Source organism: Taudactylus pleione, unplaced genomic scaffold (assembly GCF_031769625.1).
Source record: "Taudactylus pleione unplaced genomic scaffold, aTauple2 ptg000018l, whole genome shotgun sequence".
NCBI lineage: Eukaryota > Metazoa > Chordata > Amphibia > Anura > Myobatrachidae > Taudactylus > Taudactylus pleione.
Genome location: NW_028284420.1, coordinates 8,949,381 through 8,971,525, shown reverse-complemented (window position 1 = coordinate 8,971,525; position 22,145 = coordinate 8,949,381). Strand labels below are relative to the sequence as shown.

The window sequence follows — 22,145 nt, the reverse complement described above, 5'->3', positions numbered from 1 at the left end:
GGCTCTCAGAATTAGATCTGTTCGCTTTTGGTATAAGAGTCCTTGAACAGGTGGTCTTAACTGTTGGGTCAATTAAATTTCCAGGTGGAACTACTTTAGCTATATTTACTTCCTATATCATGCAAGTTTTTCTAGGGTACAAAGGAGAGGGTGGCCTAAAACAAAAAAGGCAAATGCCAGTTGAGTTACATCTGTATTTTGGCAGGCATATATTGGAGCAGGTAAATTTGTTCCTGTAAACATGAGTGCACATTCCACTAGGTCAATAAATACCTCTGTGTGGCATTGGGCCGTACGGTGTGGCATTGGGCTTTATGGCCAACTGGTCTTCTGTCCAAGTTATTGAAATATATTAGTTTTGGACAAAAAGATGTGCGCACAGCAACTGAAGAGCATGCCATGCCATTGTGCACTTCTCGGGGAACTCTTCATGTTTCCAGTGTATCACAGTGGACACAAGAGAAAAAATGATTTTTGTAATTGCGATAAATTTTTTTGTCAAGCCCATTGGGGGACATTTTACATCTGGTTTGTCCTTTGTTTGACTAACGTCTGTAATTACACGACAGTGTCCTTTTGTTTTTGTTCCTCCCTCTATCTCTATGTATCTTTTATTTTATTTACCTGTCACTTTCTCACCTGTTCTGTTGCTAGTTTAGAAAAATAGTTAACTTACTATCGACTAAGTGATTTAGAGGTGGAAAAGTCAGGTCTACAACCATATCTACACCCCATAGATCAAGTGTGCCCCAAAGGACTACAACAAAATGATTTCACAAAAGTAAAAAAATCCATTTTTCCCTGGTATATTATCCTATATGTACTTTGTATTTAATCAACGTTTATTGACAGTCATATATAGTACATAAAAGAGCAAGCAAGTCAGCAGGGCACAATCAATTTGTGAGTGCATTTTTTTTAATTTAAAAAATAAAGGAAATTAAGGGAAGAAAAACATAAAAACAAGTTGGGGGTGGGGGGTGGGAGAGGCATCAAGAGCTCTATATCATGGGAACTTAAGTGTATTTTGAAGAAAGCAATTGAATTTACTCCTATGGCCAGGTGGCTTCAAGATATCTCCTTGCCTGCAAAATGCTGAGAAATTAAGTTGCAAAGTATGTATATTTCCCAAATTACTTAGTAAATAAAGAGCAATATCATATGTTCTAGATTGTTGATGCATGTCTTTCATGTAAACTTGACCTTCTGTAGTCATGACCAGCATGAAGACAATAGACTGCCACTGGATCACAAAGATGATGACTATGATGGGGATGAAGAAATGACAGAACACACAAAAACAGACATCCCACCTTCCTATAGCACAGTTATTCTTAAAGGAGAGCTGCAGTCAACTGAAGCTGAGGAATCATCCCATGGGGTAGATGACAGCAACAGGTTACTAGCTGATGTCCCACAGTTGTTGACTGCTAGCGAACTTCTACTCAACAAGTAAGACCTTTCTGAATAAGTTAATTCTAGATGGTGAGTTCAATGTATTTTAAAATATGTTGAATTATGATATATTCTCAGATAGCATGATTTAAAATCCTAGTTTTGTTTTAGAAAAAGACTGCATGCTTTGATCACAGAGTTATGGGAAGAGCCAATGCAGATGGTTGCTTGTTCACTGTGCTCCCTTCCTCGTCTCTAAATTCTGCCTCCATTTGAGCACCTCCCCCTATTCTCTGGCACCTAAGACTACCAGTGCCCTCCATGCACCTGACCATCATAAGCCAGTGAATGGCGCTCCAGAACCCTAGACTCTTTCTTGAACCTGCTTATCTTCCAATCTTCCTCCAGTGCCTCTCCCTAGCTGTGCGGTTTTCCCTCTCCTTTGATCTTCTCCTCCTGGTGCCTCTTTACAATATGTACTATGTAGATCTATCATCATCCCTGATGTATTCCTTTCATCTGATCTGATGTTGACCCTGCAGCTTCCACTGCACTGACGTCCAACTGCAACTTTTTTCTACTCCATCATTCTGATGATCCGGTGATCTCCAAAGCTCCCTAGCCTGGGGACCACTGCCTCTCTCCTCCTGTGGACTCAGCAGCTGTAGGGCTCTATTGATAGAGCCTCCATAACCCTGGTGACTAGGTTCTTCCTTCACTGCAGCCTGCCCACTCAGATAAGCAGTTGCTGGAATCCTCCTAGTCATATACTTGGAAAAATCTCACTGCTCTTCTACACCGGATCGCCATTAATCTCCTACAGTCCATTAATGGGACTCCTAGGACCATTTTTTTTGGCTTCCTGGTTACTGGCCTAATGTTCTAGACCTCCATGTTTTTTCTAATTTACCACTATACTACCACCAATCTCTCTCTGCCAGCTTCTGCTCTCCTCAGTCACCTGTGTTCCCTCTATGTTCTGAGCTCACTCTTGTCCCTTATGAACTCCATTCAGTGACTTCCATATCTTTAGCTCATTCCACTGTCATTGCTTATTATTAATTTGTATTACTGTGTACCTCTACCCACACTACACAAACTGCTTTCCACGTCCGACACTGCCACATCACCCCCATCCACCTATCCTTCTTTACCCTCCCCTGTCCATCTTCTTCCCTATCCGCCCTGTCCAATTTCACTAAACCTACAATGCACCATATCACCACTTAAAACCACCATCCTACCATGTTACTGTTTAGCTCCCAGCTCCTCTGCCACCCATTTGAACTACTAAGATTATGTCCCTTTAACTCCTATTGTCTCTCATTACTTCCTCCTAAAATGTAAGCTCTTATGGGTAGGGCTCTCTAGCCTATTTAACGTCAGCTCAGTCCACTATCTGTTATATTTTACTGTATGTTATGTGACTTGTTCTGTTAATTGCATCCATGCAGTTATTATTCTGCTCTCTGTTGTCAGGAAAAATGGAATCTGTGACACAACATAAAGTAAAGTGATGATGTTCAGACATCAATAGAGATAAACTGATGATTCTATACAGACAAGGGGAAACAAATTAGCAAAGTTAGGAAGCTTCATGCATGTGATTGGCAAATTAATTTTAATGGCCTTGGCCTGTTAATATCAGTGGAGTTTCTACATGTGGTCCACAATGCCAATGGAATTGGATTTTGTAAAATCTGGTTGAACAGCACGTGTTAGCCTCTGGTGAATTTGTACACAATGCACTTCCATAAGTATCAATTAATTTTTTTCAAATGTGGTGACATACATTGCAGGCATGGAAGTGTAACAAGCACACCACAAAGCAAGCACGCAGGCGCAAGTAACGCAAATAGATATGGGCATATTAATATAATAGGTTTTATTCTTGCAATGTTTGAATGCTTTGCACTTGCGTTAAAAACAAGTTAGGTGTAGCTTTTAAATACCAGTGGGTAATCAGCGTTATACAGTCTTTAGGATGTATTGGATGTATTGAAAGTGTTTATGCATAAGAGCTGAGTGCACCAAAGGTTTTATTAATGGGACATGGGGCCTGATTCAGACCCACTCGCGAGCGGCTGTCCGCTCGCAAGTGGGTCGATGGTGTGCACTGCGCATGCGCACGACGGAGGGAGCTCCGTCGTGCGCATGCGCGAGACGCGTCGAGCGAAGGACTTTCCTTCGCTCGTTGTGTCTGATCAAAGGGGGCGTGCTGTCAATGTTGATTGACAGCACGCCCCCTTTGGTGGGCGTGCCTCCCAGACGGAGGTGTTCCCAAGGGAACGCCTACCGTCAGAAGCCGGCCCCACTGACATCACTAGTGATGTCAGTGGGAGTGATTTTGGCTCTGATAGAGCCAAAATCACTCCTGGCCTTGCGGTTGAGAAACTCAACCGCAGGCTTCTGCTCGCACTGGCGATGGTCGCGATGGTCAGGACCATCGCGACCATCATCCTGCACGCTCGTATAGGCTGTGGGTGGTGACCCACAGCTATACGAGCGTCCAGGAGGACGCTCCATATTTATGGAGGTGGGCCCTGATTCAGAGCGAGCGCTCTGGTCAAAGCGTCCGGCTCTGAATCAGGGCCATGGTGGATTACTTATGCTGCTGATTTAGCATATAGTATACATTTGCTTTGCTGTGTTGTATTAATATGATTAGTGTATTTATTATTATTAATATGATTAGTCTATTTATTATTATTTGCTATATAAAATTATGTGGTATATGAGTGTGTGTTTCACCTATTACCTCTGTGAAACAAAAGCATAGTTTAGAAAAGTGGAAAGAACATTGCTTTTCCCAACTCAGGTCCTGATTCACTACAGATCACTATTCTGCTTATACACACGCAACGCAGTTGCTAATATCAGCGGTGATATTTAAATGTTTGCAGTCGCATTGCGATCGCAGCCTGACATAACGACGCCCACTTCCCCTTACTCAAATCCGTATACTTGGCCTACGTAGAGAAATAATCGGTAACATCGAGTAACATCGGACAGTTGATGAAGCCCAGACCTTACTCAGGAATTGCTTACTTCAGCGCACGCTATGAGGCCCCATGCGGCCTCTGGTATCGCAGTGGCTAATTTATGCATGCCCATGCAACGGCATTGAAACGCACTGGCACGCCTGCGTTTCGCCCGACCACCCTCCCATCACCACCCACAAACGGCACTTCCTGTCAGTCACTCTGCCATGGGTCTGCGTATCATCTTCGATCGCAGCATCTGGGTCCTGCATACACACTGCGATGTATGCGCAGTGTGAACTAATCAACCGATTGCGTGCGTATAAGCAACTGCGTTCCTTGCTGAATCAGGTTCACAGTCCTTAATTAGCTCCTGTAACTATAACAAAATGACCTAGTGTATGTAATGAAATGGAACCAGTTCTATTTTCTTCTAATCCTCAGGATGTATTATGATGAGGAGATGGATAAATCAGACAAGTTCTACCAGAGCCTCCCACGCCCTCTGCGCCTTAGCTTTGCCCTCTATAACACCATAGTGTCCAAGTCTGAAATGCTTTGTTATTTTGTCATCATTCTCAATCACATGGTGTCTGCATCCATCCTTTCCCTGATTCTACCCATCCTCATCTTTCTCTGGGCCATGCTGTCCGTACCTAGGCCTACCAAACGCTTCTGGATGACCGCTATAATCTATACTGAGGTATGTGCTGGGCAAATCACTCATAGAATTATTAGATGAAGATGAAGGTAGATACAAAACCAAACATGGGGGTCTGCACACAACTCTAAGAATTATCAATATAAATACATATAAAAGGTGATATTTTTCTTTTTATTGGATGAAAGAGATTAGAATTTGACATTGAATCCATTCTTTGCAGATGTGTAAGCTGGTTACAGTCCATGTAGTAATTACTGGCATCTCCTCTGTCAAGGGTCATTTACCCTTTATAATCAATTCATGTGCAGCCATCAAATATAGTTAGTGATTATCCAAACTAGAACCATGGCTCACCAAATAGACCCATGACCTAGAAAAGTGCTCAGGCATTTCTGCAGAGCTAGATATAGCCAATTTGTAAAATGTAGAATAAGTAGGTGGGGATGACCAAGTAGCTCTCCAAAAGTATTTTTGCCCACCTTACGGTAATGACGAGTGCATCCATTTTATATGAGCAAATGTGTCTTTGCAATGTCATCTTATTTCTCTATAACATTTTCTCACTTCATTCCTCTTTTTTTATTTCAATTTGCCTTCCATCTGATCTATTTAATTTCTTCAGTTGACTCAAAAAAAATATATTTTTCCCTCTGTTATCTTTCTAATATCTAGATCACCGTTGTCATCAAGTATTCTTTCCAGTTTGGTTTCTTCCCATGGACATCCACCGTATATCGGAGTATGAATGCAGATAAACCTTTTCGGCTCCCCAACATAATCGGCATTGAAAAGAAAGATGGCTATGTACACTTTGACCTAATACAGCTTCTTGCTTTGTTTTTACACAGGTCCATCTTAAAAGTAAGTTTAGCACATTTTAATCAAAAAGGCATTGCATGATAATTATAAATGAAGCTTGGTTAAGGAGTAGCGCTGAGCTGGCCTGGATTGCTGCTATAATTGGAGAAAAGCAGATTGCATAATTTTGCTGTAGGCTGTTGCAAATAGTAATGATAAATCTCCTATGTAGTGCCATGGGCTGTGGGATAATAAGGAAGTCTGTCTACCAGAGTCCAAAAAGAAGAAGAAGACTAGACGGCAGAAAAAACGAGGCAGTAAGGGAGAGGATGACACTGACTCCAGACTCGGTCCATGGAATCTATTTAAACATCAGAACCCCTCGAAGAATGTATTTAGAAAAAGGAGAGCTTCACAAAAACCATTGACTGAAGGTACTAGATATTAAACCAACGCATTATGTGTCGGTCCCCCATTAGGAGGTATATGTTAGTGGATATATTAATACTAGATATTAAAATTCTAAATTTGTTCTAAATAGGATAAAGCATTCTACATTTTTCTGATGTTCTATAGGAATCTTGTGACCATTTTAATTCATTTTGGTAGAGAGCACAGTAAGGAAAATAACACTCAGATTGTTAAAACAAATAAGACAAGAAAACTGTTTGCATAAAAGGCTTCAATGCAGGAAATGAATGCGTCCATGCCTACCATGTACTACAAAGGAAAAGGCTTGGACTGGCTATTAAATATACAACAGGATTTTCTAAGTTGCCACAGGTGTAAGTAGACTCTCTTGTACTGTTGACTACATTCATAGTATAAGGAAAACAACTATCATGTATTTTAAATCATTAACCGAATAAACCTATATTGTGTATTTATAGTATAAAATGTGTCCAACATGTTATTTTCAACTCTACAAACTCTCATTCCTGTGCTGTCTAGCAAGAGGTAGGGGTCCTAAACTGGAAAACCCCTTTAATTGTTTTGTACTTAATCAACTGAATATTTGAAATAGTTTTGTACTTAATCAGCTGAATATTTGAAAGTGTAGACATGTTTGGTTGAAAAATATGTGAGGACCCATACCTTGCACACGTCACTTTGTCTTCCTGTGTTCCCATCACCAAAACCATGTTTAAGCTTGACTAAGAATGAAAGCTATGTCTGAGAAATGTGCATAGTACAGTATAGATATTGTGGGGCTGATTCCAAGGTGGACGCAGAAGCACCCGCAGTTGCGTCTATCGGCGGTCGCCCATCTGCGATTTTATATAAATACTACTACAAAGTCCTTCCCTTGTGTACATCCATGCGTTCAAATGTGCAAGGACTGAAACACCCACTGTCAGCATTTGTGCACGCTCTAGTACCGATTGGTGCGTCCCTATTGCAGGTGCAGTTTCTCAGTCCAAGTATGACCTCCTATATGAGCGGATCAGCATCTGTGTATGCAACCACTTTCACCAATATGCCCACGTTACTCCCATAGCATGCCCATCATATCCGTTGGGCCTTAGCGATTTCTGGATGGTTCACATTCTAGTTCAGATTATGGGAAGCAGACTTAAAGGCAAAAAGAACACTTGAGTCACGTCCTTTTGAAGTTAAATTGTCCTATTTGAGTCTAAATTAGATAAGACTAATAGTCAGGCCATGGTTTCCCTAATCTCCTCAGTAGTAGTGAACCCAGGTCTGGAAGATCCAATGGGATTGGGATTTTATTCCTGTTTTTTTGTAAAATTGAGTTTTTAAATTCAGTAATAAGAGGCAAGAAATAGGATGAGTTGTCTCATACATATCAAGAATCTCCACTAGCAATGTTGTGCTCTTTCTATAGACCTGATTACAAAGCCAAGTGTATTCACAAAGATTATTGTGGTGATGGGCTTCCTCCTATGAGCCAGGGGAGTAACAGTGGTTTCCTATTTTGATGACATGATAATCAAAGCATGGTCCTTGTCCATTCTCCAGTCCCACCTACAAGTGACAACCCAGACTCTGGAGTCACATGGATAGCTAGTAAATTACCAGAAGTCAAGCATTTTCTCTGTCCCAATGAATAGTATTTCTGAGGCTGCTATTTGAAACCACTGATCACAGAGTACTCTTGCTAACAGACAAGATCCTTGATGTAAAGAGACTAATAACGTCTCTTCTGGATCTCAAAAGGATGTTAATTCTGTTATGTATGAAAGTTCTGGGGAAAAAGTTTTCCACTTTGGATGTAGTTTAATGTGCACACTTTCACTTGAGGACATTCCAAATGAAATGGAAATGGAACAAGTTTATTCATGACCTGTCCCCTCAGGCGCGTCAGTCCTTGCTTCAGGTGGCAGTCCTGCTCAGTAGAATAGTTGTCTTTGTTTTGTATGTTATTGTTCTTTTGCTGAAGCCTCGTTATTTAATAACTGAGTTTCCTGATGGGAGAGTTATATGAAGGGGGAGGAGCTTTTCAAAATTGTGCAGAATTCAAAGTAAGGGCCTCACTCCTATACTGCCCTCTATACCCCATGGTCGAAGTGTACCTCAGTGAACTTTGTGAAATGGATGTAACGTAAGTAAAAAAATCCTATTTTTGTTTGCCTGCTAGGTACCCCACAAAAGAAAGATACCAAGAGGAAGTGGAATTGTTTCAAACGTAACCCCAAAAAGAAACGCCAGTCAATGAAGGAGAGGGCAAAGCAGCAGTGGATCAAAGTGAAGAAACTGGTGGTGAAAATGTAACATTATATAATTGTACAGTATATAGGGACAGCTAAGCCATGTATACAGAAATCTTTGCTGTTCTTAGTTAATCTATAACGCTTGCTACAGCTTTCTTGGCTTGTAATTAATTATATATGTCTTTTTTGTTTTTCAGCGCTCTGCAGATCTACCTGCCAATTAGACAGTTCTTCTATGACATAATACACCCTGAGTATAGCCCTGTCTGTGATGTCTATGCCCTTATGTTTCTCGTCGATGTTATCAATTTCATTATTGTCATCTTTGGATATTGGGCATTTGGGGTAAGGATTTACTGCCCATGCTTAGAAGATCAAATGTTCATATAAAATACATTTTTTTTTAAAGTTTTTGTACATGAGTCTGGACACTAAAACCACACAATTGTCACCTACAGAAACATTCCGCTGCAGCAGATATTACTGAGTCACTGTCTGAGGACCAGGTACCTGAGGCCTTTCTAGTTATGCTTCTCCTGCAGTTTGGCACCATGATTGTTGACAGAGCCATCTATTTGAGAAAGACGATGTTCGGAAAGTGTGTTTTCCAGGTTGTTCTTGTATTTGGAATTCATTTTTGGATGTTTTTTATCTTACCTGGAGTTACTGAAAGGTATAGTACTCAGCTTTCCATACTGACGCTCAAAACCTCCTTACTTAGGGGCTGATTATGAGTGGCACGAATGCAAACGGTAAATGCACAGAAGGGACTTTATGTATTTATGCGTATGGCCGTAGAGTGCAACTTTTCTGGATCTGTCTTTCTGTAAAACAGGGCATTTCGGGGCAGAAACATGGTGATGGCAAGTTATCGTAGAGAACTGCCCTGACTATTGGGAGTGTCATAGGCATGGATAAAAAGCTCTGCGCTATTCGGAGTCATTTGTATGGAGAAGGGAAGCCTGTTTCTGACATATATACTGTGCCTAGCAGGGGGCTGTTAAAACTATTAATACTAATGATGACGGTTGACGCGGCTGGTGTAAAATCAATGGGCGGCACGGGTTTCGGCTTGCACACACATGATCCCCGCATTATTATTATTATTAAGAGTTTCTTATATAGTGCAGCATATTCCGTTGCGCTTTACAATTGGAAACATTTATAATACAAAACAGGGTAATAACAGACAGACATAGATGTAAGAGGGCCCTGCTTGCAAACTTACATATAGGGAAATAGGCATTGATATACAAGGATAGGTGCTATATATTGCAATTTGGTCCGGCCAGAATGCAGAGTTTCTTGGTGGGCTGCATGATCCAGTCACACAGGAATGTCGGCCAAATGTCAGGAGTATGTGAAAGAAAGACAATGTGTGAGGTTTTGTGTGGACTGTGAGAGGGGATGTAATAAGACATGGAAGCTATGAAGGTTATGTGGTCGGTTCTGGAATCTGATAAGCTTGTCTGAAGAGGTGAGTTTTCAGGGAACGCCTGAAGGATTGAAGACTAGAGGTAAGTCTTATTGTGCGTGGTAAGGCATTCCATAGGGCTCTATTTATTATCATTATTTTTACTAAAATAAAGTGAAAAAGGGTGTTTTCACACCCTTTTCACATTATTTTAGTTTCACCTAAAGTTACTACAGGGCAGTTGGAGTATAATTCGTAAAATTCTACTCCAACCCCTAAGTATCACTTATTTTTAGCAATCAGATTGCATTTCCTATAATTGTAATGGGAAATGGGATCTGTGTGCAAGTTACTAAAAATAAATTGTGAAAAAAATACCTGGAGGTGGTGTTATCCAGGGTCTCCCCCGGTTACCGGACTCCTGCTCCACTCTAACGTGTAGAGCAGAGCCCAGAGTCGGCCCCAGTGATCAGCTGTGTGGTCTAAACAGACCACACGCTGATACACTGCAAAAAAGAGAAAAAAAAAATAGTTCAAAAAAAAACCAGGGACCGAAGTATGGGGCTCCGGTGATGTCCTGCCTCCGGTCAGCTGGTCTCCCATACTGCACTGCGGCCCGGTCATCAGGTGACTGGGTCCCAGTGCAGTATGGGATGTCAGCTGACTGGATGAACGTTTGTCAAGGAAGATAAGCCTCGCAGCTGCATTCATAATGGATTGTAATGGTGATAGCCTGTTTTTGGGAAGACTAGTAAGAAGACTATTGCAATAGTCAATGCGGGAAATAATGAGTGCATGGATTAGAGTTTTTGCAGTGTCATGTGTGAGATATGGCCAAATTTTGGATATGTTTTTTAGTTGTATGTAACATGATTTTGAGACAGATTGAATGTGTGGAACAAAGGACAGTTCAGAGTCAAGGATGACACCAAGGCAGCGAGCTTGTGGGGCGGGGTGGATTGTTGAGTTATCAACAGTGATAAAGAGATCAGGTTGGTAACTGTTATTGGCCGGTGGAAATATAATTAATTCTGTTTTAGAAATATTAAGTTTCAGGTGGCGAGATGACATCCAAGATGAAATGGCAGAAATACATTCAGTGACATGGACCAATACAGATGGTGATAAATCTGAAGAGGATAGGTAGATTTGAGTATCATCCGCATACAGATGGTATTGAAATCCAAAAGAGCGGATTAGTTTGCCAAGAGAGGTGGTATAGATTGAGAATAGCAAAGGACCTAAGACAGAGCCTTGTGGTACTAAAACTGATAGAGGTAGCGAAGAGGAGGCAGAATCTGAAAAACGAACAGAAAAAGAGAGATCAGATAGGTACAGTAAGAAGAGAACCAAGAAAGAGCTGTGTCCTTAAGACCTAGGGATTGTAATGTTTGTATGAGAAGAGAGTGGTCAACAGTGTCAAAAGCAGCAGAGAGATCTAGAAGAATTAGGAGTGAGTAATGGCCTTTAGCCTTGGCAGTGGCCAGATCATTTATTACCTTAGTCAGTGCTGTCTCTGTGGAGTGCTGGGAACGAAAGCCAGACTGAAGTGGGTCCAATAAGTTGTGGGTGTTAAGAAAGTGTGTAAAGCGAGTGTAGACAAGTCTCTCCAGTAGCTTGGAGGGGCATGGGAGCTGGGAGATAGGGTCAGAATTTTGTTTTTTCAGAATGGGAGTAATCACTGCATGCTTGAACAGCGATGGAAAGATGCCAGTAGAGAAAGAGAGAGAGAGAGAGAGAGAGAGAGAGAGAGAGAGATTACAGATTTTAGTTAGGGTTGGGATGAGCACAGGAGACAGAGCTTTACTGATTTGTGAGGTTATAGGATCTAGAGGTGAGGTAATAGAATAGGAGGATGAGAAGAGTGTAGATACTTCATCTTTGTTTGTGAGGTCAAATGAAGATAATGTGCCAGAGGGTTCAGGTAGGGAATTGAGCAGGTCACTAGCTAAGGAAGAACATACCATTTCATTTCGGATATTATCAATCTTGTCCTTGAAATAGGAAGCAAGATCATGCGCACAGATAGTAGCAGGTGGCTTGGGTGAGGAAGAGGTAAGGAGCAGTTTAAATGTATTAAAAAGTTGCTTGGGGTTAGAGGCTTGAGCAGAGATAAGAAATTGGAAATATGTTTGTTTGGCAGTGTCCAGAGCAGTACAATAAGAGTTGTAGATAGTCTTATATGTGAGGAAGTCACATGGAGTACAAAACTTTTGCCACTGACATTCTACTTTACGTGAGAGTTTTTGTAGATGCCTTGTTAAGTTAGAATGCCATGGTTGACGTCTAAGTACTACGAGTGTGATGGGTAGCTGGAGCTACTTCATCGAGGGCTTTAACTAGAATCTGGTTTAGGCGTGATGCAGCAGTCTCAGGAGAAGTGAATGTAGAAATTGGTGAGAGTCGTTGTTGTAGAGAGGTAGATAGTTGTTGAAAGTTCATAGCATTAATATTTCTGTGGGGTTTAGGAGGTTTAGTTGATTTCACTGACATTGAGGTTGATGGTTGAGGTTGATGTAATGGAGGAGAGTGTGCAGGTGATAAGGTTGTGATCTGAGAGAGGGAAAGGAGCATTAGTGAAATCAGAAACTGAGCATAGTCTGGTAAATACAAGATCAAGGCAGTGGCCCTCCTTATGAGTAAAGGAGTCAGTCTATTGGGAGAGGCCAAGAGAGGAGGTTAGAGATAGTAGTTTGGAGGCATGATGAGATTGTGGACTGTCAATGGGGATATTGAAATCACCCATAATGATGGTGGAGATGTCTGAGGATAGGAAGTGAGGGAGCCAGGCAGATAAATGTTCCAGAAATTGTTGAGATGGCCCAGGTGGGCGATAGATAGCAGCAACTCGCAGAGAGAAAGGGGTGAAAGTCCTGATAGAATGTACTTCAAATGATGTAAATGTAAGTGAAGGTACCTGTGGGAGAACTGTGTATGTGAAAGATTGGGACAGTAATATTCCTACTCCACCTCCTTTACAATTACCAGGCCTGGAGGTGTGTGAGAAGTGTAGGTTACCATGTGAAAGTGCAGCAAGGGAGACAGTGTCTGATTGTGTGAGCCATATTTCTGTTATTGCCAGAAGGTTGAGGTTAGATGAAATAAAGAGGTCATGGATGGATGTTAGTTTGTTGCAGACAGAGCGTGCATTCCATAAGGCACATTTTAGTGACTTGGAGGGTGAAGGGAGGCATGCAATGTTTATGAGGTTAGCTGGATTTATAGTTCGTTGTGGGTGTGGCATGTGGGTCAGGCCTAGATTTGGAGATATAAGTGCTACGTATACTCACATTACCATAAGGAAGTAAAACAGGCTTCTGTGGCTGCCCACAGCTACAGACACTTTGCATGCGACTCACAATCAGCCCGTTAATGTTTAGAAAAAAATTAAGTACTTTTTAAAATGTTGGAAAATTTCTAGTCTGATCATGTTTTGCAATTTGTGCTTACTTATTGGTACTGCATGCTTCTGGACAACAGAGGACTACCAGATACATGGGCAAAGCTAAATTGTAGATATCGCTATGCCTATGTATCATGGGCGACCTCTATGTAAGGAAGGACATTTGTGTGACATCACTGAAGCTTCTGCATGAAAGAGATCTTTCCATCACTATTATAGATGAATCCTCCTAAATACATATATTTGGCACCCTGTAAACACTCGAAGTTTCAGTTGGAATTAATGTAAAAATTGTTAAGAGAAGTTGTGTATAAAAGAAAAGTCTTCAGAACATTTGTTTAGTATAAGTAAAATGAACGTATGCACTGTGCAAGTGCAGCAAATAATAATAATAATTTTATCTATATAGCGCTCTTCAATAGGACACAATGTGCTTTACATTTGCAAATACTACTAAAACCATGAACATAAATGGTACATCCAGTAATATGAACAGCATTAAATGGTGCCTAGTTAAATACCTAGTACAGTGGTTCCCAAACTGTGTGCGCGGCACCGGGACACTTACAGGGGTGCCTCAGGTTACTGGTCAGCACCAAATCAAATTCTTTATGGTCAATATAATGTAATTATGTACACAAACAGAAGCACAAACCTAAGGAAATTAAAGAGACAAATGGAGAGTGCCAAAGAATTGTGGGTATTGAGATACAGATAAGTAATAAAGATACACAAACCTGTCCACCACTATATAACCAAACCTATGGATGACAGGTAAGCACAATTTTCTTCACTTTACTACTTCAAAGCATTTTTTGCTGAATTTCTCAATACCAAACTTTTGGCTTAGGGGTGCCGTAAAAACAATGCTGGGGTACTAGCGTGCCGTGATTCAAAAAAGATTGGGAACCAATGACCTAGCAGTAAGGCACAGCAGTAGTAATGCTTAGTATTAAGGGGTCTACTCATTATTACTTAACTTTCTCTGGAGATAATTAGGTTTAGAACTTGCATGGAGTTCTATCTAATTTCAGGAGGAATTCATCATTCCTCTTCTCTATAAGTATCTATTCCGATGACAACTTTCCTGAAAATAGATATTTTTCCCTCCATGCCTGCATCCTCTGCCTGAATGTAGCAGCTGCAGGACCCGCTCCCTCCCCCGCTGCACGCTCCACTGTACAAAGATCTGCTGGCGGCGGTGGTGGCTCCACCCCCCGCACCCTATGTTCCCCGCACCCCCCCTCCATCCTATGTCCCCCGCACTCACCACCTTCCCGGCCGGGTCCCGGCTGTCATAGGCTGCAGGATCCGCTCCCACCCCCGCCGCCCGCTCCACTGTACAAAGATCTATTGGTGGCGGTGGTGGCTCTGGCCTCCCCCCCACACCTCCCCTCCATCCAATGTCCCCCGCACTCACCACCTTCCCAGCCATGTCCCGACTGTCTTAATGCACATATCCACTACACAATATAAATGGTCGATTGAACGATAACGACATCGCTATCATTCAATCATTTATTAATCGTGCAGTGAATATGCCGGCAACGACCAGCGATGCGCACTCCCGCTGGTCGCTGTCGGCTTATGTCATCACCTGAACACACTATCCAACCTGACAGGTTGTGCATGTTCGGGGATGAGGGAGGGTGTCTGCTCTGAACAACATATTATTCTGTGTGGGCACAATATCCACTGAACAGTATAATGAACGATTGAACGAAAATTATGTCGTTATCGTACAGTCTTTTATTAGTTGTGTAATGGACATGCGCCTTTACGTTGTAGCTGCGGGCGTGGACCCCCGACCCCCTGCCCGGTCTGTCTAGGATGCAGAGGCTCAAGGGTGGCCAGGCAGAGGGGGCAGTATACTAATTATTATTATTTTTTTAAACTTTTCTATGTTCACCCGCTGCTGCATGCTGTTGCTGCTGGGCAGCGTCTCCCCTCTGTCTGTTCTCGGCGGTGGCACTTGTAAGTTCTTCTTCAATCAACTGTTTATAGTAAATAAGCAGTTAATTGAAGAAGCACTTACAAGTGCCACCGGGGAACAGAGGGGAGACGCTGCCTAGCAAGCAGCAGTCGGGTGAATACAGAGCCTGAGCAGGAGGAGGGACCCTGAAGGGACCAGGGAGCGACGGAGGGAGCCGGAGGAGTACCTACTCACACTGAAAGCAAGTAAGTATATCCCACTGCTATGGCCTTAAGGGTGCTGTATGCCATCTGAGGATGGTGTACAGTAACACCATCAAATTCCGAAAATACATAATTCTCAGAAGTTGATGAATAGCCTAATTTTTACATAAGTATGGGGAGTGTGGAAATTAATGCAGACACACTTAACCAGGAGATATCAGTGATATATCCTGCTTTAAGTGTATTAATGAATACTAAAAAATTGTAATTAAGGAAAATGTTCTTAAAACCTTTAATTTAGTGTTAATGAATAGGCCTCTAATAGGGGTATTCAATATGGGAGCGAAAACATAGTTTTTGCGTTAATATCGCACTTATGACGTCATTATCGCAGGTTTTAGTTTTACACCGTATTCAATTTCAAAGACTTTTCGCAGGTTCAAAAAGTCTTTGATAAAAAATGGGGATAACTTTTCACCATTGAATAGGTGTCGAAAAAAAGTGCAGAATTGGGGTTTAGGTGTGCAGGCTTAAAAAAAATAGCCTGCACCCCTGTGAATGACATTTAAAAAAGAACTGTGTCAAAAAAAGTTTAAAAAAAAAATAGGGACATCCCAAAAAATGAATTTCAAAATTGGGGTGAAAAAAAAATGGGAAAAAATTGTTTAACAATAGGGAAATAGGTTCAGGGCTATTCTGCAAGTATGCGGCAGGTGTATTCTAGAATAGATTTATAGCGGCAGGTGCACAAATGCAGAATTTTTAAAAACTTACTTTAGGGACATCAAAATATGCTAGTACTCATTTTCATGTACCCCAAATTTGATGGGACCACTTAAAAAAACGAAAAAAATAACCTAAGTGCTCTTTTGCAACACTTCTTCAATGTCGGGAAAAAACATCGGCTGCGGATATTTAAATCCCCGACTTTCATTTAAAGGCTAAAACGGGGGTACCCATAGTGATCCCCCATGTTTTTACAACTTTAGGGGGGTCCTACAATTGTTTTAAGGAAAAATTCATAACTTTACGCAAATCCAGCTTCGCAGGCTCCCGTTTTCATATTCAATACGGGGATAAGCGGGCGCGCGCCCGATACTTTAACGCAGGTAAAAACTCCGATATGAAACGTAAACTTCGACAGCGAAGTTTACGTTTCATATTGAATACCCCTCTAAGTCTTACTTCTGAGACTACTTTAGTATTTCAGTCCTACTTTGGATGGCTTTTTGAAAGCTGGCACCATGCCTTCACATCACATCGTTGGTACTATAAAGAGAAAATGACATGCAGCAGATGTAGACTAATACATGAATTGCAAGAAACTGTAAACTGTGATATGTTGAAGGCTTTTCAGACATTAGGGGGTATATTTACTAAAGTGCAGGTTTTTTAGAAATGGAGTGTTGCCCATAGCAACCAATCAGATTCTACTTAACATTTATCTAGCTCCTTCAGGGGTGAGGAAAACTTTTACAAGGGCTGAAAAGTCTAGAGCAGTGGTTCTCAAACTCGGTCCTCAGGACCACACACAGGTCACGTTTTCCAGGTCACCCAGCAGGTGCACAGGTGTAGTCATTACTCACTGACACATTTTAAAAGATCCACAGGTGGAGCTAATTATTTCACTGATTCGTGAGGAGACCTGGAAAACATGCACTGTTTGGGGTCCTGAGGACCGAGTTTGAGAACCTGTTGTCTAGAGGATAATAGCTAGAATCTGATTGGTTGCTATGGGAAATATCTCAGCTTCTAAAAACCTTCACTTTAGTAAATATACCCCTAAGGCTGTGCATTCACTTTCATGGCATCGTCTGAGGTGATTCAATACAGATGCAACACTGATTATATGTTACCAGCCATAAACATATTGTACAGTATATAGTCCAATTTAGGATATTTATTATCAGTTATTTTTATAGCACACACATATTCCGCAGCGCTTTACAGAGAATATTTGGCCATTCACAGCAGTCCCTGCCCCAGTGGAGCTTACAATCTATATTCCCTCTCACATGCTCACTAGGGTTAATTTTGTGTAGGTAGTTATTTAACCTACCAGTATATTTTTGGAGTGTGGGAGGAAACCATAGTACCTGGGGGAAACCTACGCAAGCACAGGGAGAATATACAAACGCCGCACAGGTAGGGCCATGGTGGGAATCAAACCCATGACCTCAATGTTGTGAGGCAGTAATGCTAACCATTACACCATCTGTGCGGCTCAGGATATTAGTTAGCTCTCTCTTTACTTATTTGACTCCCACGTGGTAAAACTATAAGTAAAGGTACTCACCCTTGCAATTTTTCTATTAGTAATATTGGTTTTGCATCTCCAAATCAAGGTACCCGTAAAATCTTTGAGTTGAGTTGTCTAAAGTATATCATGTAGCCCTGCATAGATCTGGATGTTTATTTTGATCTTGTTTATACTGCTACATCATCATCATCATCATCATCATCATCATCATCATCATTCTCCACTCGTTTTGTGTTTTGCAGGAGATTTAACACAAACCATGTGGCCCAGCTATGGTACTTTGTAAAATGTGTGTACTTCGGTCTGTCTGCTTACCAGATCAAATGTGGATATCCTAACAGAGTGCTGGGCAACTTCTTAACAAAGAGTTACAACTGCATCAACCTCTTCCTATTCCAGGGGTGAGGAAAACTTTTACAAGGGCTGAAAGATCCTGTATTTGAGGGGAAAGTACTTTTCTGGCTTATAGTAGTCATCCCAATAGTACAGATGTGTCCACATACACCTTTGCTCATACTGTGCCAAATAGCTCCTTTTGGCACGTAATTTACATTGTAACTTAGCTGCGCCAAGGGTCCTGCCAGTGATTGTTTCTTAAAATATGCATCTTATTCATATCAATATGACAAAAGTACAATGCAAGGGTACACTGAATACTAACGCTGGCATTTTATGTACTGAGGGCCTGATTCAGACCCGGTCGCAAGCGCTGAGCGCTCGCAACCGGGTCGATGGTGGCCCACAGCGCATGCGCACGACGGAGCTGGCTCCGTTGTGCGCATGCGCGAGACCCAGCTAGCAACGTGCACTCCGTCGCTCCGGGTCTCACACCAAAGAGGGCGAGCTGTCGATGTTGAGTGATGGGGGGGTGGCTGCCCAAACGGAGGCATTCCAATGAGAATGCCTGCCGTTTTGGGGCCGGCCCCACTGACATCACTTGTTAGAAAGCTCTCTGGGGCTTGCGATGAACTAGACCCTACCACAAGGGTCTCGTTGCAAGCCCAATGGTCGCGATGGTCTTGACCATCGCGACCATCATCATGGCCGCTCACTATAAGTGTTGGTGGTCCCCCACAGCTATGCGAGTGGCCAAGAGGCACCAAAAAAAAAAAAGCCCGGCCCTGATTCAGAGCGAGCGCTCTGTCAGAGCGAGCGGCTCTGAATCAGGCCCTCTGTGTGTGACTCTAGTTGCTAATCTATGTATAAATTGCAAAAGACAGAGGGCCTGATTCAACAAGGAATGCAAGTGAGAGAACGCACACACTTGGCCGATGTTTTCGCACTGCCATGCATATGCATCGCACTGCGCGTGTGCGGACTAACCAGTGCGATAGGGTAAGGGTAAGCAGACTACACGCAGTGTGTACACAGATCCTTTCGATAGTGATTGACAGGAAGTGCCATTTGTGGGTGGTGACGGGGGGTGGTTGGGCGAACGCAGGCATGCCTGTGTGTTGGGACGTCGTTATAGGGGCATGCAAAAATAAGGCAGTGTGGCGGCATACGCAGCCAGACGACTCGATGCACGCAGGAAGTGGCCAAAATCCTGCACGAGGTCAGGTCAACCTCTATTGTGCGTATAGTTCCAATGGTTCTCGATGTTACCGCTGTTTCCACTGTCTCGTGGACTACTCAGGCTTTGAGTACAGGAAAGTGGGCGGCATTGTGTAGTGCTGCGCGTCTGCATCTTATGCTGCGGTTGCCGTGCGTATGCATTGATTAGCATATACACGCAACGGTCGAGTGCGTGCGTTCTCTCACTTGCATTCCTTGCTGAATCAGGCCCAGAGTTGGGACAGGAGCGACCTGCACCATGCCTAGTGCCACGTGTCGTGCCTGCTACACTATAAGCATCTTTGTATGCGGCTGCGATGCAAATAAGACATAAAATTCAGGAATGAGTATGAATCGCTACCTGTGGTGGAGTATGTAAGTTATGCCAAGTGTCTCACGCCATATGGACCAAAAACTGGTAAATGAGGACACATCTGTTTCTTACTGTTTCTATAGCTCAGCCAGACTGGCTGCTCTTTTTAATTCAATCTAGAGTTATGTGAGCAAATTTAGCTACTGACATTGGAGATCTGTGACTAATGTTCCTTAAACTGAGCAATCTTATAATTAAGATGGAACAAGTAAATAATAAATGTTATCTTTGATAAACTAATTGCTTTATAATTCAAATCTTCAATAAATAAATAACAGGTTTTAAAGAAAATGCTTAACACCCCAGGGAACAGAGGGCCTGATTCAGACCCACTCACGAGCGCTATGCGCTCGTAAGCGGGTTGATGGTGGCCCAGTGCGCATGCGCACGATGGACCCGACTCCGTTGTGCGCATGCGTCAGACCCGGATAGCGACGGGCACTCCGTCGCTCCGGGTTTGTACCAAAGGGGGCGTGCTGTCGATGTTGAGTGACAGCACGCCCCCTTTGGTGGGCGGGCCGGGGGCGTGGCTGCCCAGACTGAGGCGTTCCCATGGGAACACCTACCGTCTGGGGCCGGCCCTACTGACATCACAAGTGATGTCAGTGGGAGAGCTTTCGGCTCTATTAGAGCCGAAAGCTCTCTGGGGCTTGCGGCAATGAGACCCTACCACAAGGGTCTCGTCGCAAGCCCGATGGTCTCGATGGTCTTGAGTCTCTTGACCATCGCGACCATCTTCCTGGCCGCTCGCTATAGCTGTGGGTGGTCACTCACAGCTATGCGAGCGGCCAGGAGGCCGCTCTACAAAACCAGAAGGCCGGCCCTGATTCAGAGCGAGCGCTCTGTCAGAGCGTCCGGCTCTGAATCAGGCCCAGTATTGGCTCATGACATTAATGACTGCTATACGTTGAGTGATCTGGAAATTATAGTGTTAAAAAAAATGTAAATACACAATACTGAGGTGAAATGTGCAGCATATTCTCTATGCAGCACTTCAGATAAGCTTTTATTAGTTGGTTACTGATTGATCTACTTGGGGGAAACATTGTTCCTGATGCTGAGTTGGATGTATATACATGGCGTAAAATCTGTAAATTTGTACTGACACAGGCCGGATTCATCACGGATCGCAATTGCTACAGCGTACGCAGATCGACCGATGGTGCGTACTGTGAATGCACCGCAGTGCGTAGGTCAGAATTGTGATCGCACTGCGATCACGTATGCAGATACAAAGCCATTGCAGTGTGAGTGACGGGGGAGCATTTGGGGGTGGTGACGGGGGAGTGGTTGGAGAAACACAGGTGTACGCTCGCAAGTGGGTCGATGTTCCCCACTGCGCATGCGCACGACGGAGGGAGCTCCGTCGTGCGCATGTGCGAGACCCGGCGAGCGACGGGCTTTCCATCGCTCCGGGTCTCGCACCAAAGGGGGCGTACTGTCGATGTTGATTGACAGCACGCCCCCTTTGGTGGGCGTGCCGGGGGTGTGCCTGCCAGACGGAGGCGTTCCCATGGGAACGCCTACCGTCTGAAGTCTGCCCCACTGACATCACTAGTGATGTCAGTGGGAGTGATTTTGGCTCTGATAGAGCCAAAATCACTTCTGGCCTTGCGGCTGGGAAACCCGACCGCAGGGTTTACCTCGCAAGTCCGATGGTCTTTTTGCACGCTCGTATATGCTGTGGGTGGTGACCCACAGCTCTACGAGTGTCCAGGAGGACGCTCCATTTTAATGGAGGAGGGCCCTGATTCAGAGCGAGCGCTCTAGTCAGAGCGTCCGGCTCTGAATCAGGGCCTTAATCAGGCCCTATGTCCACAAAAAAAGCTGCACACAAATGCAGTTTTGCTTGCATCTGACACTTTCACCTGGTTGTTGTAACTAAAGCAGGGGTGAGCAATAAGCTTCTGTATAATTACACGTCCCAGCATGCCTTGCCACAGTTTTGCTGTTTGCCCATGTTTAAACTTTTGCAGGGCATGCTGGGATATGTAGTTCAACAGTAGCTGGAGGGCCGCTTCTTGTCCAGTCCTGAACTAGAGAGTCAGGATGGGTGAGGGAAGTGGCAAGCTAACATAGGCTGAGTACAATAAGTGCGTATTTGTAATTGCGAACAACTGCAGACCTGCACATAGACACATATACACCAGTCAGTAAAAGTATAACTTTTGAGTGCTTGAGGGATACTGCAAACAGTGTTTTACTGATGGTGACAACTGCCTGCACCAATCAGTTGTCTTCCAAAAGTAGAAAGCTGATTGGTGCTGCTTTCTTCGATCATGCATATATTATATGATATTGTACATAAGCAAAAAGAGAATCTATTTTTAACTAAAAACAAATATTCTAAAACTTTTGTGTGCTTATGACCTGGTGGTGTATAAGTGTACCTGGATGTATGTGTGTATGATGTCATTCTGACGCATATGTATGCATCATGTGGTGTACTGTACACATCAGCATATATTTGCATGCAGTTTTTTAAAGCTTAAAGT

General features: G+C 43.1%; 1 protein-coding gene across 1 annotated transcript in view; it reads left to right on the top strand.

The window, feature by feature from the left end:
• Positions 1-22,145, top strand: part of LOC148540651 (piezo-type mechanosensitive ion channel component 2-like) — a 149,597-nt gene that overhangs the window by 104,891 nt on the left and 22,561 nt on the right. Inside the window, exons 36-43 of the mRNA XM_088442911.1 lie at positions 1,213-1,452; positions 4,821-5,079; positions 5,713-5,901; positions 6,071-6,272; positions 8,438-8,567; positions 8,708-8,855; positions 8,969-9,183; positions 17,966-18,124. Coding sequence (XP_088299037.1) covers positions 1,213-1,452; positions 4,821-5,079; positions 5,713-5,901; positions 6,071-6,272; positions 8,438-8,567; positions 8,708-8,855; positions 8,969-9,183; positions 17,966-18,124 — 1,542 coding nt within the window. The remainder of the gene's footprint in view (positions 1-1,212; positions 1,453-4,820; positions 5,080-5,712; positions 5,902-6,070; positions 6,273-8,437; positions 8,568-8,707; positions 8,856-8,968; positions 9,184-17,965; positions 18,125-22,145) is intronic.